At 36.7% G+C, this 15,831-nt stretch overlaps 1 protein-coding gene across 10 annotated transcripts in view; it reads left to right on the top strand.

Annotated features, from left to right (window-relative positions):
• PHLDB2 (pleckstrin homology like domain family B member 2) overlaps positions 1–15,831 on the top strand; it is a 91,892-nt gene that overhangs the window by 43,339 nt on the left and 32,722 nt on the right. For 9 of the 10 annotated variants that reach the window (XM_017887784.1, XM_017887782.1, XM_017887781.1 and 6 more), the window contains exons 5-7: positions 3,403–3,531; positions 10,270–10,425; positions 11,332–11,442. In XM_017887784.1, the coding sequence (XP_017743273.1) occupies positions 3,403–3,531; positions 10,270–10,425; positions 11,332–11,442 (396 nt within the window). The remainder of the gene's footprint in view (positions 1–3,402; positions 3,532–10,269; positions 10,426–11,331; positions 11,443–15,831) is intronic. The other variant, XM_017887783.1, reaches the window with a different exon arrangement.

The following is a 15,831-nucleotide window of genomic DNA, read 5'->3' as shown; positions in this document are numbered from 1 at the left end:
GCGGTGAGCTGTAATCACACCACTGCATTCCAGCCTGGATGACAGAGTGAGACACTATTTAAAAAAAAAATTTTTTTTTTGGCCGGACGCAGTGGCTCACGCCTGTAATCCCAGCACTTTGGGAGGCCAAGTTGGGTGGATCACGATGTCAGGAGATCAAGACCATCCTGGCTAACACGGTGAAACCCCATCTCTACTAAAAATACAAAAAAAAAAAAAAAAAAAAAAAAAAAAAAAAAATTACACGGGCGTGGTAGCAGGCGCCTGTAGTCCCAGCTACTCGGGAGGCTGAGGCAGGAGAATGGCGTGAACCTGGGAGGCGGAGCTTGCAGTGAGCCAAGATCGTGCCACTGCACTCCAGCCTGGGTGACAGAGCGAGACTCTGTCTCAAAAAAAAAAAAAAATTTAATTCATTTTTTTTCCTGAAAGTACATTTATGAATGTTTTTAAAAAAGTTATATTCTCTTCCAATTTGGTGTTTGGAAAATATTATTGTGCCTGTTGTAGTTAGAATAGGTGAGTTTACCAATTTAAATATGGAGGAATGGAGTAACCTCAATCTTAGTATTTTGCATTTAAAAAGCAAGAATCCCTAAACCCTCAGGTGCCATCTATTTTACATTCACTGTAGAAGATGAAACTTTCAGCTCTAATTAACTGCTTGCCTAGAGCTAATTTTCCTTTAACAACTTCCTGGGCAATAAATAGAATAGAGGAATATTAATTTCTTTCTGGCTCAAAGTTGGTCTACTTCTGGCACTCACAGGAGTTATATCACCTCTGCGGTCCTATGTGATTTACAGCTGGGCCCACCTGCCACTGGTCTTCTTTCATCCTTCCCCTTTACTTCCTTTGCCCTAGCTTTGGCCCTACTGAGCTTTTGCTCTGGGACCCAGGTAGTGGTCACAGCATTACTGATAAACAGAGAAGCTGCAGAAAGTTCTAATAGTGCTTGCTTGCATATACTTCTAGATGACCTCTTGCATGAATTACGAAACGTTTTGAGCACCTTGGAAGTAAGGCGCTATTTAAATGTAAGATTTTTTTTATTTTTTTTTGAGGCAGAGTCTCGCTCTGTCACCCAGGCTGGATGCGATCTTGGCTCACTGCAACCTCTGCCTCCTGAGTTGACGCCATACTCCTACCTCAGCCTCCCGAGTAGCTGGGACTACAGGCACCCGCCACCACACCCAGCTGACTTTGTTGTTGTTGTTGTTGTTGTTGTTGTTATTGTATTTTTTAGTAGAGACGGGGTTTCACTGTGTTAGCCAGGATGGTCTCTATCTTCTGACCCGTGTTCCGGCCGCCTTGGCCTCCCAAAGTGCTGGGCTTACAGGCATGAAAGATTTTTTTTTATTAGTTGTTGATTTGAGTTTATTATTCACAATACAAACATTTGAGAGCATCAGGAATACTTTTGTTATTTCTTCAGATTTGAGACCTGTGTTTTAGGCCAGTGGCTTTCCGTATTATCAAATATCGTATCAGTGTTTTCTATCGAAGATAACTTTAAATTTTAGGGCTTTGTACGTGTGCTATTAAATTATAATGCGTAGTCTTCTTCTTTTTTTAGTTACTTTTTAGCTTTCCATTTGGAAGTAGAGTTGCTGCAAACTGGTGATGTAGTACCTAGAAACAGAACTCTTGGGATAAAATTATTTTGCTGTGTAAATAGGGCAATCTTTGATGCACACGCATAGGAAAGAACACCTTTTTTTAGCCAAAGGACAACAAGTATTCTGTATTGCTGGTTTTATTAAGGAAAAAAAATAATTCTGAAACTAAAGACTAAATCTAACGGTGCTAGTATATTCAGTTTTACTCTGGATTAGCACACGTGGGCATCCCTTCTGCTGTTAACCATGCCATTGCTTTCTCCAACTCTTGCACAGTTGGTGTGTACAGTGAGCAAACTTACAGTTGAAGATCAAAGAAATTTTCTTTGTAGTCTGTTAAAGTTTTAAGTTGTTACAGAACCATGTTAGTTTGATATATGAAGTAGGGGTCTCAGGTTTATGACTTCTGAATTTAATTATTTTAAGATAATTACATTTCTAAAGCCAAATATACATTTCTAAATTTAAGTCAAAAATGGAGACTCAAGCGAACTGGTATTGATGTCATGTGGTTTTAGATTTGGACCATAACGTCTTTTATACATAAGAAATCATGGCCATTTTGATAAAATGTAGTAAGGATAATTTCATAGGACTATTTCGGAGGAAAATCCTTAAAAAGAGTCCTTCTGTGATGTGCTTAGAAGTTAGTTTTGTTCCTGCCAGTTTATATGAAAGGAATATAAGGAAGGGAAAGTGGGGGTCATTTCACTTACCAAAGGTCAAATTGTCAAAGTGCTTCATGAAGTGCTTTTATTCAGGCTAATGGTGTTACACAAGGAGAAAACACATCTAAAATTTGTTTCAAGTGTTCAGAGCATCATAAAAAGAACACAGGTTGGGAAGACTGGCACCAAACAAACTGAAGTTTTATTTCTTAATTTAAGAGGTAGCATTGTAAGGCCGTGTAATCACTGTATTAGAGTATTTGCCTGTTATGTCCTGGGGAATGTCCAGGGTCTCACTGGCACATGTGACTTGGAAGGGATTTAGTATTCTCTTCCTTCTCCTTTCTTCTCTGACTCTTTTCTTTTTTTCACAGTCCATGTTTCAGTTTATTTGTATGTCAGTCATTGTGGGAAAGTCTGTATTTCCACAGTCCCTGTCACATTTTTGGTGTATCTGAGCTGCCTATGCCTCCCGCTCGCTGCTTTGTCTGTCTTGCAGTTTTACTAGCTCTCTCAGTCCTTGAATAATCTCTCTGGATTAAGATTTTCTAACTCTGTAAGTTCTGAAGTTTTCCAAATAGCTAGAACTGTTTCAGATGATGGGGATGTCAATCAATACACCTAGAATTCCTCTAACCTGAGAACAAAACCAATAAATTCCAAAACTTGCCATGCAAAGGCCTTGAGCAAGTTAGGCTATGACAGCCCTTGAGGTAAATGCCCTCTTTCCTTTGTCTGGTTCTCTGACAGGTGACTCTTGGCAAGGCTTGCTTATGAATTTGGTTGGCATTTCTTTTATTGTTGGCCAGTGACCAACACTCAACATGACCATTGCTTCCCCTGCTTTTGTAACATGGTAGCAGGAAGGAGGGAGGGAAGGAAAGCGGGAGTCATTGCCATGAAGTGGACTGTGCTTTGAGAATGCAGAAACCCAGTCCCTTTGTCTTAACTTCCACTTATATCCCTTTATCTTAGCCACTAACAAGATATGTTTCTACATTCATAGAATGTCCAGAGTTCGTGTATGTTTGTTTGTGTTAGCCTTGAGAAATGTTCACTAGCACCTGCTTGGGGTGTGAAGGTAATTTCTATTCTATTTTCTGGTTTCTGAACTTCAGGAGAAGGTAAAGCTTGATGCTGAAAGGGAAAAACTAGAGAGGCTTCAGGAGCTTTACTCCGAGCAGAAGACCCAGCTGGACAATTGTCCTGAGTCCATGAGGGAACAGTTACAACAACAACTGAAGAGGGTCAGTAGCAAACAGGAATGCACCAGTTACTTTGCTTTTCATTTTTGTTTTTCACTTAAGTGCCACTTACCTGTGACTTACTACTTCGTATAGCGTAAGTTTGCATAAGTTCTAGTCGTTAGATATGTTTAAATGGAAATATGCATGCTAACAGTATATATTATTCCATGCTAATCAGTTTTTAAAATTCCTTGTTAGAATCCTTCTCCTAATTTGTAATGCAAAACTATTTCTGGAGTCATTTTTTGTGTGTCTGTGACAAAAGAAGCAATTTCTGATTTGTAACCAACATCAACATTGTAGCATTTGTATTAACTGACCTCTTCGCCTGCATTCTCTGCTGCATCATGAATCCTATTTACCCTTGAATGTTTTGTTCTTTAGCTTGATTTTAGACTCTTGTCCCCAAATTATCCTATTTTCTGATTTGCTCCCCACCAGCAGCTGCTCTTTTGTTTTTCCTTTTCTTTCTGCTGGTTAGTGACATTGAACTAATTAGCCCAATCACAACAATTAAATACCAAGACCAAAGATGTGGGGCATCACTAATGCCCCCAACATCTCATGTGAGCTTCATAATTTTTAAGAACTTAATGCAGCATAGACTTTCTAGTTAAGCTTTATCAAGTTATTCTCCGATCTTTAAGGTTGGCAGTGTTTAACACAATCACATTGGTTATCTTCTGAAAGCAAGACTTCCTAGGTGGATAGTTTCACAAACACGGGCACAGCCACTTAATATTTCATAGCCTTTTGGCAACTGGGTCATTTCCTTTGAACAGCAGCCCCAGTAAACTGCTTCCCTCTGGGGAAGCAGTCGTTAATAGTCTTGGATATCTGAAAGAGTCATATAATAGTAATTTGTCCTAAGTGAATAGCAATTTATGATTCTACCTGAGTATAACAAGCTAGTTTCATCCATATTATTGTGTTTGTACCTTCTTGGGAATGGGGAGGTTGAAAAATTTATTGAGATAACATATCCTTAAACATTCTTAAGATGATCTTTAATACAAAAATATTTGCTACCTCTGAGAACATTGCTAGGTGAAAAAATAACAGTTAAAGCTTTTCAATGTATTGCAGAAGTTGAGAGCATCTTAATAATGATAATCCAATGCAGCTGTTTAAACTGCAGCATAATAGTTTTAGTATTTATTTCTTACAATGTTGGAGCAAAAAAGTTTTACATGTCTTTCCTTTACTCCTTTTATTGCGTACAGTTGAATTTGTTGTAAGAAGATAAAACTTCCTGCCTCTCAGTCACAATTCTCTGCAAATTTTATGATAAAAATGATTGGAAGAAAACTAGTATTTGTAAAGTAATTTTAGTTTGTAATTTGTTTGTGTTTATGCTAGTTAACAAAAGAGATGGGAAAACTAATTCTTTAAATATTTGCTTACTGTTTTTTAACTCTCCTTATCACTAAAGATTTTACACAGTCATTGTAATTCCTTATTTACAGTCAGCAGCATAGTTGTGTATTTTGTCCTTCCCTTCCTCTGGTTATCCATTTATTGTGTTCTTTATCAACATTGCTTCACATAAAAATTGATAGATTCTATTCACAACTTGAATTATGAGTAATATAAATACTGTTTAGCTTAATCTAGATTCTGTAAGATAACTCATAATATGAGTTGTATGTTCCAAAGATTTTGACTACACAAGGGGAAGGGAAATGATGCAGACAGTCTTTTCCATTAATTGAAGGCAGAGACTTCTTCCCTTTCCTCTCCAAACAGCGTGTAAAATTCTTATAAAACCTCTTTCCTTAGGAGAGATAGCTGGCTTGTGATGGCTGCAGTTCACCTGATAGTAAGAGGTCTACTAATTGTTTTTCAAGGATGACGACCAGTATAACTCTTCACCAATGCCTTGCCTTAATCAGTAAAAAGGTCACTTACTTCATGAGAAGTAAGTCCTAAAGTTCATGTTAGGAACTTTCTGTGTTATCACAACTTATCTCCGTTTAGACTTCAAACACTTCAGAATATGACTTCACTACAAAGCTTTCCCTTGGGCGTTTAAACTAGATTTAATAAAGCTTATTTTATTATAAATATCTTCATTAGGTGGTAAGTCACACAAAGTAAAAAATAAATGAATAAGAAGAAAGTTATTTTATTAAACTGCATATTGCCTTGAATACTTAAGCTGAAATTGTAGAATGATTTTGTGCATGCAACATAATGACTTATGGCTGGTCTTCCTACCTTTAAATCATTATGTTAGAGTCCGAATATTATTTTCATCTGATATTAGTTTTGTGGCCTGTGGTTGGTATGTTGTTAACATGACCTTACCAATCTAGTAGTTGATATGGGCAAAGCAATCCCTGGGTTACTAATAGTGTAGAAAAGAAAGCTGACGTTAAATGAGAATGAGTCATTTAACTCATCTCATTTGGAAAAAGATAATAGAAATAATCTCATCCTACCTTCTCATTTCATATATGAGGGTATTTAGGCCCATACAGTTTGAATGAATTGTCCAAGACTAATGGACAAAATTATTTTAGAGCCAGTGATAGAAAAAAGGTCTACTAATTGTAGATATCACTGGATAATTTTTTTGAATCAAGACCAAAATCAAACATTTATTTGAGTAAGTATCAAAAGCACAAGAAAATTATCCCAGCCGGGTAACTGTCTTCTTGTGCTTTTGATATTTACTCAAATGAATGGTTGATTTTGGTATCTTGATGTTTTAAAAAAATTTTATTCAGTGATCTACAATTTTACTATCACTGGCTATAAAATCAATGTATCCATTAGTCTTGGACAAGTCATTCAACTTCTATGGGCCACAATATCCTCATATATGAAATAAGGAGTATATTAGTCAGGGTTCTCTAGAGGGACAGAACTAATACTATACACACACACACACACACACACACACACACACACACACACGAAGCATCCAGCACAGGAGAAGGATGTAGGCTGGGAGGCTAGGCCAGTCTAGTCTTTTCACGTTTTTTTTTTGTTGTTGTTGTTGTTTGTTTTTTCTGCCTGCTTTATATTCTAGCTGCTCTGGCAGCTGATTAGATGGTGCCCACCCAGATTAAGGTGGGTCTGCCGTTCCCAGCCACTGACTCAAACGTTAATCTTTGGCAACACCCTCCCAGGCACACCCAGGATCAATACTTTGCATCCTTCAATCCAATCAGCTTGACAGTATTAATCACCTCAAGGAGGTTGGACTAGATTATTTCGACTGTCTTTTTCCATATTCCAAAAGTATGCAGTTAAAGTGTAAAAATTAACAAAACCCCAAGCCCCATTTAAATTTTCTTCTGGAGTTGGCCATGAGCTGTTATTACTGCAATTTCTCCTGGTCATACCACATCTATTCTCTTCCTGTCCCTCCATCAGTCAAAGAAAACATAAAGAACTGCATGTAAACTTCTGCCATATACATTATTTTAAAAGTTACTGGAAAGAAAAAAGAAATTGCACAGAATTTCCTTTAGTGCAGCTGTTTTAGGTCCTTTCGTGCCTGGCCTTTGAACTTGCCAGCCAGTAGAGATTTGTAACACTCTTAGTGAGTGAAGTACAGTTAAATTTTCATTCAATTAGTCATACATACTTCACTTTGAACTTCCTGTATATATTATTCTGTGCTCAATTAAACTATTCCTGCCCCCAAATTCCATTCCCAGACTTCTTATTCATACATAAAATCTTGTAAAAGTTTTTATTCCCTCCCTAATAGTTTTTTGTTTAAGATGTAAGTTTATATACACACGTTTTGATGGTTTAGATAACTTGATCAGATGATTACATCAGTGGAGTCTGAGTGCTGAGCTTAGCTTAATTTTCAACTTTCTTACCTAGTGTGCATTATTTTCATACAGTGGTTTAAGTATTTGCTACAAATAAATGAACGATTCTTTGACTTTCATGCAGGGTTAAAATAACACATGTTGCATATTAACCAGATGTGGAGTAAGCAACTGACTAGCAAAGTGTATATATTAAGAGCCATATGGCCACTTTGAATGGAGATTACTTATAAGCCAGAAAAAGGGCTTATTCCTTTTTTTAAAATCTCAGTAATCTTTGGCCACAAATCAAGCTTAATTGGAAGACCTTATAAACTTGAGTGTATGTGCCTATATGTCAGCCAGTGCATTATTTCAAAACAGAAGATATTAAGATCTACCACTTGAGTTATTTCTTAATTCCTTAATTCTTTTAATTCATTAATTCTTTCAGAAGTTATAAATTTGAAATGTCTGATAAACTTGAAATGTCAACCAAACATTTGAAATTGAGTGCATATTTTTTTGGAGCCAACTAAAATGTAAAGAAGTGTTAAGAAATGTTGAATATGTTTTTCAAATTGTGTTTTTCCTGCTCTTAAGCTTTGAGAATTCAGTCTGCGTTGACATGATGGTCTTGTTGCTATACGTATTATCAGTTGTAATTACTCAGTAGCTCATAGCTCTGCTATGAATCATCCCTAGAGTAAAAGTCATGGCAGAAGATAGAAATACATTTCATTTTATCAAAAAGCTTGCTTTATCATTAATATGAAAACCAGAGTGGGGGTGGGGTTGAATATTGATATAGAGATAACTTAGCATATAATTATTTATTCAACTCTCTTTGATGATTTGATTGAAGAACAACCAAAAAATGCTTTGGTTATGTTAGTTATGTAGAGCTGTGAGCCACAGAGCCCAGCTGCCTCTTTCTTTTGGACATAGATTATGTATAAGTTATATTTATAAAAAAATCTGGCTGGGTGTGGCGGCTTACACCTATAATCCCAGGTGAGTAGAGGCTGAGGTGAGTGGATTGCTTGAGTTTGAGACCAACCTGGGAAATATGGCAAAACCCCGCTCTATAAAAAAGTACAAAAATTAGCCAGGCATGGTGGAGTACACCTGTGGTCCCAGCTACTTGGGAGGTTGAGGCAGGAAGATTGCTTGAGCCTGGGAGGTCAAGGCTGCAGTGCGCTGTGTTGTGCCAAGGCATTCCAGCCTGAGTGACGAAGCAAGACCCCGTCTTCTCAAAAAAAAACAAAAAAAAAAAAAGGAAAAGAAAAAGAAATCTCCTAAACATACCCCATTTATGAATCATGTTAAAGACTCCAAGAATAAGAGGGTGTTTAAACAAAAAGTATATTAGAGAAGAATCTATACAACATGCATCAGTTTCTGCATGAATGCAGATGCATAAATATATTCCTATTTTCAAATACCTCATAGGTTAGAGAATGCTTTTTCTAGACCATCTGATTTTCATGATTTCCAATCTTCCTTAAATGTCATCAAGATTATTCTGAGAGTGGTGGTGTTTAACCTTTTGAGTCACCCTTTGTGCCTCATAAAAGCTTTGTTTACACTTTCCAGTAAAAAGGTGTGTACGTATTTTTAATGGGCTCATAGAACCCTGGCTTTAAAACCTCAATTTCCAGTTTTTTAAAAAACAGACTTTATTTTTTAGAGCAGTTTTAGATTTTCAGCAAAACCCAGCAGAAGTTACAGAGATTTCCCATATTCCTTCTGCCCCCACACATGCATAGGCTCCCCTTATTATCAGCATTCTCCCCCAGAGCAGTACAACTGTTACAACTGCTAAACCTCCACTGACACATCCTCATCACCTAGAGCCCATGTCCAAAAGTGTTTTGGTTGCTTATCCCTTTAATAAAATTATTAGAGCATGCATTTCCTTTGTAGATATATGATACATAATCCATGTTATTATAAATATATATAGTGTGCATACCCAAAGAATGTATATATTTAAAATCATGTATACATACTATGCTACTTGTGTATACATTAGAAAACATTTGTTGAGAAACTGAAAAAGAAAATAAACAATTAAAAACAAGTATGAAGGGGATCTAATTTGTTTCTGCACAGTCCAGCAGATTGTGTTGTGTGCCATCTGGGATACATGTATCCCTATTAGATACCTCTGGTCTGTACGTGTGGCAACTTTTGACTCTTTAGTCTCCATATTAGTCCTATTTTGTATGAAAAATTGAGGAAAAGAAGAGATTGCTCCCTTCCCTTCCCTTCCCTTTCCTTTCCTTTCTTTTCTTCCTTTCTTTCTTTTTTTTTGAAAGAGTTTCACTCTTGTCGCCCAGAGTGTAGTGCAATGGCACAATCTCGGCTCTTTGCAACCTCCACCTCAAGCGATTCTCCTGTCTCAGCCTCCCAAGTAGCTGGGACTACAGGTGTCTACCACCACGTCCAGTTAATTTTTGTATTTTTAGTAGAGACAGGGTTTTGCCATGTTGGCCAGGCTGGTCTCAAACTCTTGACCTCAGGTGATCCCCCCACCTCGGCCTCCTAAAGTGCTGGGGTTACGTGTATGAGCCACCCACCATGCCAGGCCAAGAAGAATTTTCTTGTAACACTATGTTACACATTTGGACTGCAGATTATGTTTAGATTATTTACTGAGTTGTTTTTATATTTCCTTCTTCATTTTAAAGCCACCCAGTGGGTTTAATGCAAGAATTCTTACGTCCACAGAGAAATCTAAAACTGAGGGTGAAATAAATGCTGCCCACCCCACCACACCCCTTTCGATTCCCTCTAGTAGTCACGTTCTGGGATTTACCTCCAAAAGAGAGTGTTATGTTCTAACCCTGGTCAATATTGTAATTGGAAAGATATCTTGGACCAAAGCTTTTAATAAATGTTTCTTCACATTAAGAAGGTGGTAGTTATCTCAGTGTGTCTTGTTTTCATTCCCTTTTCTCCGAAGGATGCTGACCTGTTGGATGTTGAAAGCAAACACTTTGAAGACCTGGAGTTCCAGCAGCTTGAACATGAGAGCCGTCTAGATGAAGAAAAGGAGAATTTGACTCAACAGCTCCTGCGTGAAGTTGCTGAATATCAACGGAACATCGTTTCTAGAAAGGTACTTTTGCCAGGTGTCATTCAATGTGAAAAACCAAAATATTCTTCTGCATAACATAGCTATGCCATATATCTGTCTGAATATCACATTTGGCAGATTACAGAGTCTGCCATGTATGTGGCAAGTGGTGTTCCAAATTAGACAGATTGAGACATAGTACAGTCATTGTTACATAATGCTGTAGATTCATTTATGAAGAATACCTCATTGTTTCATTCATGTGAAAACCAAGTCATAGAAAATCAGGAATTCAGATATTGGTTTTAAATTATTTCTTTTTGCGATCATGGTAACTGGGTTCAGAATAATTCTGTGAACAAAGTCTATTTTGGATTTTTCTCTGTTTTCATTGCGCAACAGTTCTCAAAACTGGCTGATAGCTTATTACCATTAGAAGTAGAATGCCATGTGGATTACTACTGACTCCACCCAACCCCTAGCACTTAGATGTCCAGCCCAGAATTCAACTTTGTTCCAGAATTTAGAATCACACCCAGGGCTCTGTATTAAACCAATAAAATTGAGGAAAGGAAAGACAAGAGAAGGTGTTTTCTTAAACTCTCAGTTTAAATAAGAAATTCCATTGTTTTTTCTCATGAGGTGTACCCAAGATGTTGTAAAAAATTCATCGATAGCCTAAAACAAGATTTCCTGTTGACTTCTGGGTTCTTCAAGATAGGTTTTAAATCAGTTGATCTATATTCGCCTTCAGTAAAGAAAGTATTGAGGCTGATAGGTCAAAGAAATGCCCCACAGTCTCTTGGTAATAATCACTGCCCACCATCAACTAAAATGCAGTCACTGTTACTCCCGTTGTGAAAATTTTTTTCTCCCTTGTCTAGGACAGACTGGCAAACCTTTGAGTGTCTAATGTACATCTTCCTATGATCATCTCTTTTCCTCCAGGAAAAAATTTCTGCATTGAAAAAGCAAGCCAATCACATTGTTCAGCAGGCTCAGAGAGAACAAGATCATTTTGTGAAAGAAAAGAATAATTTAATAATGATGTTGCAAAGAGTAAGTATTTCCTTTTCAGCACTGGCTACTGTAAAACAGAGATTCCAAATTTAGGGAAATTGCTCCTTTTAAAGTAAACACCTTTTAATAGTGAATGCTTATACAATTTAAGGAAGATTTTTATATACTTTTTAATTTAATCCTCCACATTAATAAGAGGATACTATGAGCTATTAACTACCATTCAGAAAATAAGCAAGGATGTTTTCTTCATGCTTTTTTCACATTGTAAAAGTCTTAACGATGGAAAGTCTGTATTTTTAAATGATTATTTTCTTCTTTTTTAAAAAAGTCATACCATTCATCAAATAGTTAAAATGCTTTCTAACACCAATGTAGGGTGGACTTAAGGAAAAATGCCCTTTTTACTACTGTCAAATATTTTGGCCCAGCTGATCTGATGTTTTGAACTCCAGTTATTTATGTACAAGTCTTTCTAGCAAATATCACGCTGCGTTTAGTTTGAATTAATTGGGTAGGTAGAAACTCCATATGGTATGGTCGAGGGGTGGCAAGATCATCCTCACTAAAGAGACTGTGACCTCTTATGGTCCAGCACCTGAAGTGACTACCTGTAAACGGATTTCTTTGCCCAAAGACAGTGAAAAGCAAGATGTAGTCTAACTCCCTGACATGGCCCCTGGTGTCATTTCAGCAATAAGACACCAAACGTTAAAGTTAATAGGGCTAGTCTCAGATCTGAACCCTGTATTTAAGCCACTACATTAGCAATATGACATTTGAGATCATGAAAATGTGTGATAGACCCAGAATGGCATGCAGAGAAACACCAAATCCAGAAGGAAGTATTAAAGGATGAAGCCGTACCATAGTCCCCCTTAAAACAATTGAGTATTCATTCCCTTCTTAGCTATTTTAGGTTAAGAAGAAAGGGGAAGGCCTGACAGTGTGGCTCATGCCTACAATGCCAGCATTTTGGGCGGTTGAGGCGGGCAGATCACTTGAGGCCAGGAGTTCAAGACCAGTCTGGCCAACATGGCAAAACCCTATGTCTACCAAAAATACAAAAAATTAGCTGGGCATGGTAGCACACACCTGTGATCCCAGCTACTCAGAAGGCTGAGGCAGGAGAATCGCTTGACTCTGGGAGGCAGAGGTTTCAGTGAGCCAAGATCATGCCACTGCACTCCAGCCTGGGCAACAGCGAGACCCTGTCTCAAAAAAAAACAAAAAAAAAAGAAGAGAGAGGAAATAGGTCCTTCACACAGAATTATGAGCCCACTTGAGGTGCCCCAGCAGCTCGCACATATTTCTAACAACTTCCATCTTCCCCCTTTTCCCACCTAGAAATTTCTGAATGGAGTTGTATTTTCCCTCTCTATCCCTTGCTCTGGGGATGCTCTGTTTCCATTAGCATCCTTGCTACTATTTTACCTTTGGCACACAATATTCAAAGGCCCAGCTTAACTTAGATACTGTAATATATAGTATTTAATATTTAAAATTTTAGCCAAAAAAAGAGGAAAACTCTTAGTGATAGATTTTATAAAATGGGTAAGCACAATCACAGGTATAATATTTTCCTATTAAAATATATGAGATACAATTAGATTATAAAATTGTGGTCTATAAGTATTAAGATTTTATTTTCTAAACTGATCTATAGATACATTTTAATCCCAATCAAAATCCCAACAGACTTTTTTCTAGAAATTGACAAGTTGATGTGAAAATTTACAGTTGATCTTCATTATTCAGGGATTCTATATTTGTGATTATGTCTACTTGCTAAAATGTATTTGTAACCTCTAAATCGAGACTTGTGGCACTTTTGTAGTCATTCACAGAAATGCATGGAGTGGTGAAAATTTTGAGTTGGCCAATATGCACATTCCCAGCTGAGGCTGAGCAAGGCAGCATCCCGCCTTCTTGTTTTACCTCTCATACTGTAAACAAGTGTTATTTTTGTGGATTATTTAATGTGGTGTTTTATGTTTTGCTTTTGTTGGTGATTTGCTGCATAAAATGCCTCCGAACCATAGTGATTAAGTGCAGTGAAGTGCCCCTAAATGCAAGAAAGCTGTGAAGTGCCTTATGGAGAAAATATGTGTGTTAGATGAACTTCACTCGCACTGTTATAGTGTTGCTGACTGTCAGTACAAGGTTAATGAATCAGCAATATATATCTTAATATACAAATAATAATAATATATAATACAATATGCTAATATTAATATATTATATAATGGCATATAATATAATATTAGGTGTCTTCAAACAGAAACACACATAAAATAAAGTTCAGTATTGATCAGTTGATGAAAATATTGTGACTAGAGGCCTGCAGGAACCCAACCCTGTATTTTTTATAGTACAGTGGTTCAGTATTCACTAATTCAGTGTTCGTGGCAACATTATAGAACACAGCTACCACCAATAATAGGAATCAACTGCATATGAAAATGCTAAGGGCCTAGAATAGCCAAAACAACTCTGAACGAGAACAAAGTTGGAGGATTTGTACTCTTATTTCAAGGTTTACTCTGGAGCCATTTAAGACAGGGTGGTGCTGCCATGCAAATAGACATTTACTAAATAGATCAATGAAACTGCACTATTAAGTCCAAAAATGGACCCGTACATACGTACTGTCTTTTGATTTTTGACAAAGGCACCAAAACAAGTGTTTCAAAGAAATGATGCTGGATCAACTGGGTCAACATGGAAAAAAATAAACCTCAATATCGTCATATGATATATGTAAATTCATTCAAGAGATATCAGAGACCTCAATATAAAAATTAAAATGATAAAGCTCCCAGAAGAAAATATAAGAGTGAAAGTACACTTTTATGGCCTTGAGTAAGCAAAAATGTTTAAAAGAAATGACAAAAGACTTGTATCCAGAACATATTAAGAACGCCTACACATCAATAATAATAGTGATACACCAATAATTTTTTTAAAAAACAGGCAAAAGTCTTGAATAGAAATTTTACAAAAGAGCATATATGAAGAACCAAAAAGTTATGTGGGAAAATACTCATCATTAGTCATCAAGGAAATATGAATTACAACAACAATGTAATTCGACCTCCTAAACTAAAATGACTAAAGAAATTAAAATCTCAAATGTTGACAAGAATATGAAGCAACTAGAACTTTCATACATTGCTGACTTGAGTGTAAAATATAAGGTCCTTTCAGAGAACTTTGTAGAAGTTTTTTTTTTTTTTTTTTAACATACATCCATCTATGACCCAGCACTCCACTTCTAGATGTTTACACAATATAAATGAAAACATGTCTTCGTATAAAACTTGTTCAAGACTGTTTGAAGTAGCTTTTTCCATAATAGCCAACAAAACAAAACTAGAAACAACCTAAATATCCATCAATAAGCAAATTGTTAGGTATATTCGTATAATACAGGACTCCTCAACAATAAAAAACGGTGAACTACTGATGCCTGTAACATGGAGTGAAAGAGGGCTGGCACAAAAGAATGCATATTGTATGATTCCATTTATATAAAGTACTTACATTTTATTAGTAGGCAAATACTTTATAACACAGGCAAAACTAGTGTGAAGGCCATGGAAATCAGAAGAATGCTTGCTCAAAAGGGTGGAAGTTGACAGGTAGGGGCATGAGGAAATGTTTGGGGTGACGGAAATGCTCTTTATCTTGTCTAGGATATTATTCCATTTGTTAAAACTCATAAATTTATTTACTTAAGATCTATGCATTTCACTGAATGCACATTATCTTTTTAATTAAAAATATTTTAGCCCCAGCCATGGCAAGGACATATATACAAATTATACCATGATAAAAAAATGACCCATAAATGTTGCTTAATACCAAATTAACTCAAGATGAATGGTAGACACAAACATAAAAGCTAACACCATAAAGTTCCCAAAAGAAAATATATCGCTGGGTTGTGATATTACATCATCAGATATTATGTCATCAACAACATCATGTGATATTACATCATCAACAACAATTATGTGTTACTCTGAAGGATTAAAAGAGAATGACATTAGAAAATGATGTTGTTTTTTTTTTTTTTATTTGAGACAGAGTCTCGCTCTGTCGCCGCCCAGGCTAGAGTTGAATGGCGTGATCTCAGCTCACTACAACCTCCGCCTCCTGGGTTCATGCCATTCTCCTGCCTCAGGCTCCCAAGTAGCTGGGACTACAGGTGCCCACCACCATGCCTGGCTAATTTTTTGTATTTTTAGTAGAGACGGGGTTTCACCGTGTTAGCCAGGATGGTCTCGATCTCGACCTTGTGATCCACCCGCCTCGGCCTCCCAAAGTGCTGGGGTTACAGCCGTAAAGCCACCGCACCTGGCCAAAAATAATGTTTTAAAATTTTATTTTATATAAAAGTAAAATAAAATATACAATTTATTTTAT

The sequence above is a fragment of the Rhinopithecus bieti genome, unplaced genomic scaffold (genome assembly GCF_001698545.2).
Source record: "Rhinopithecus bieti isolate Rb0 unplaced genomic scaffold, ASM169854v2 scaffold_17936, whole genome shotgun sequence".
NCBI classification, from domain to species: domain Eukaryota; kingdom Metazoa; phylum Chordata; class Mammalia; order Primates; family Cercopithecidae; genus Rhinopithecus; species Rhinopithecus bieti.
Note: the sequence above shows the minus strand (reverse complement) of the source record. Positions and strands in the feature narration are given on the sequence as shown.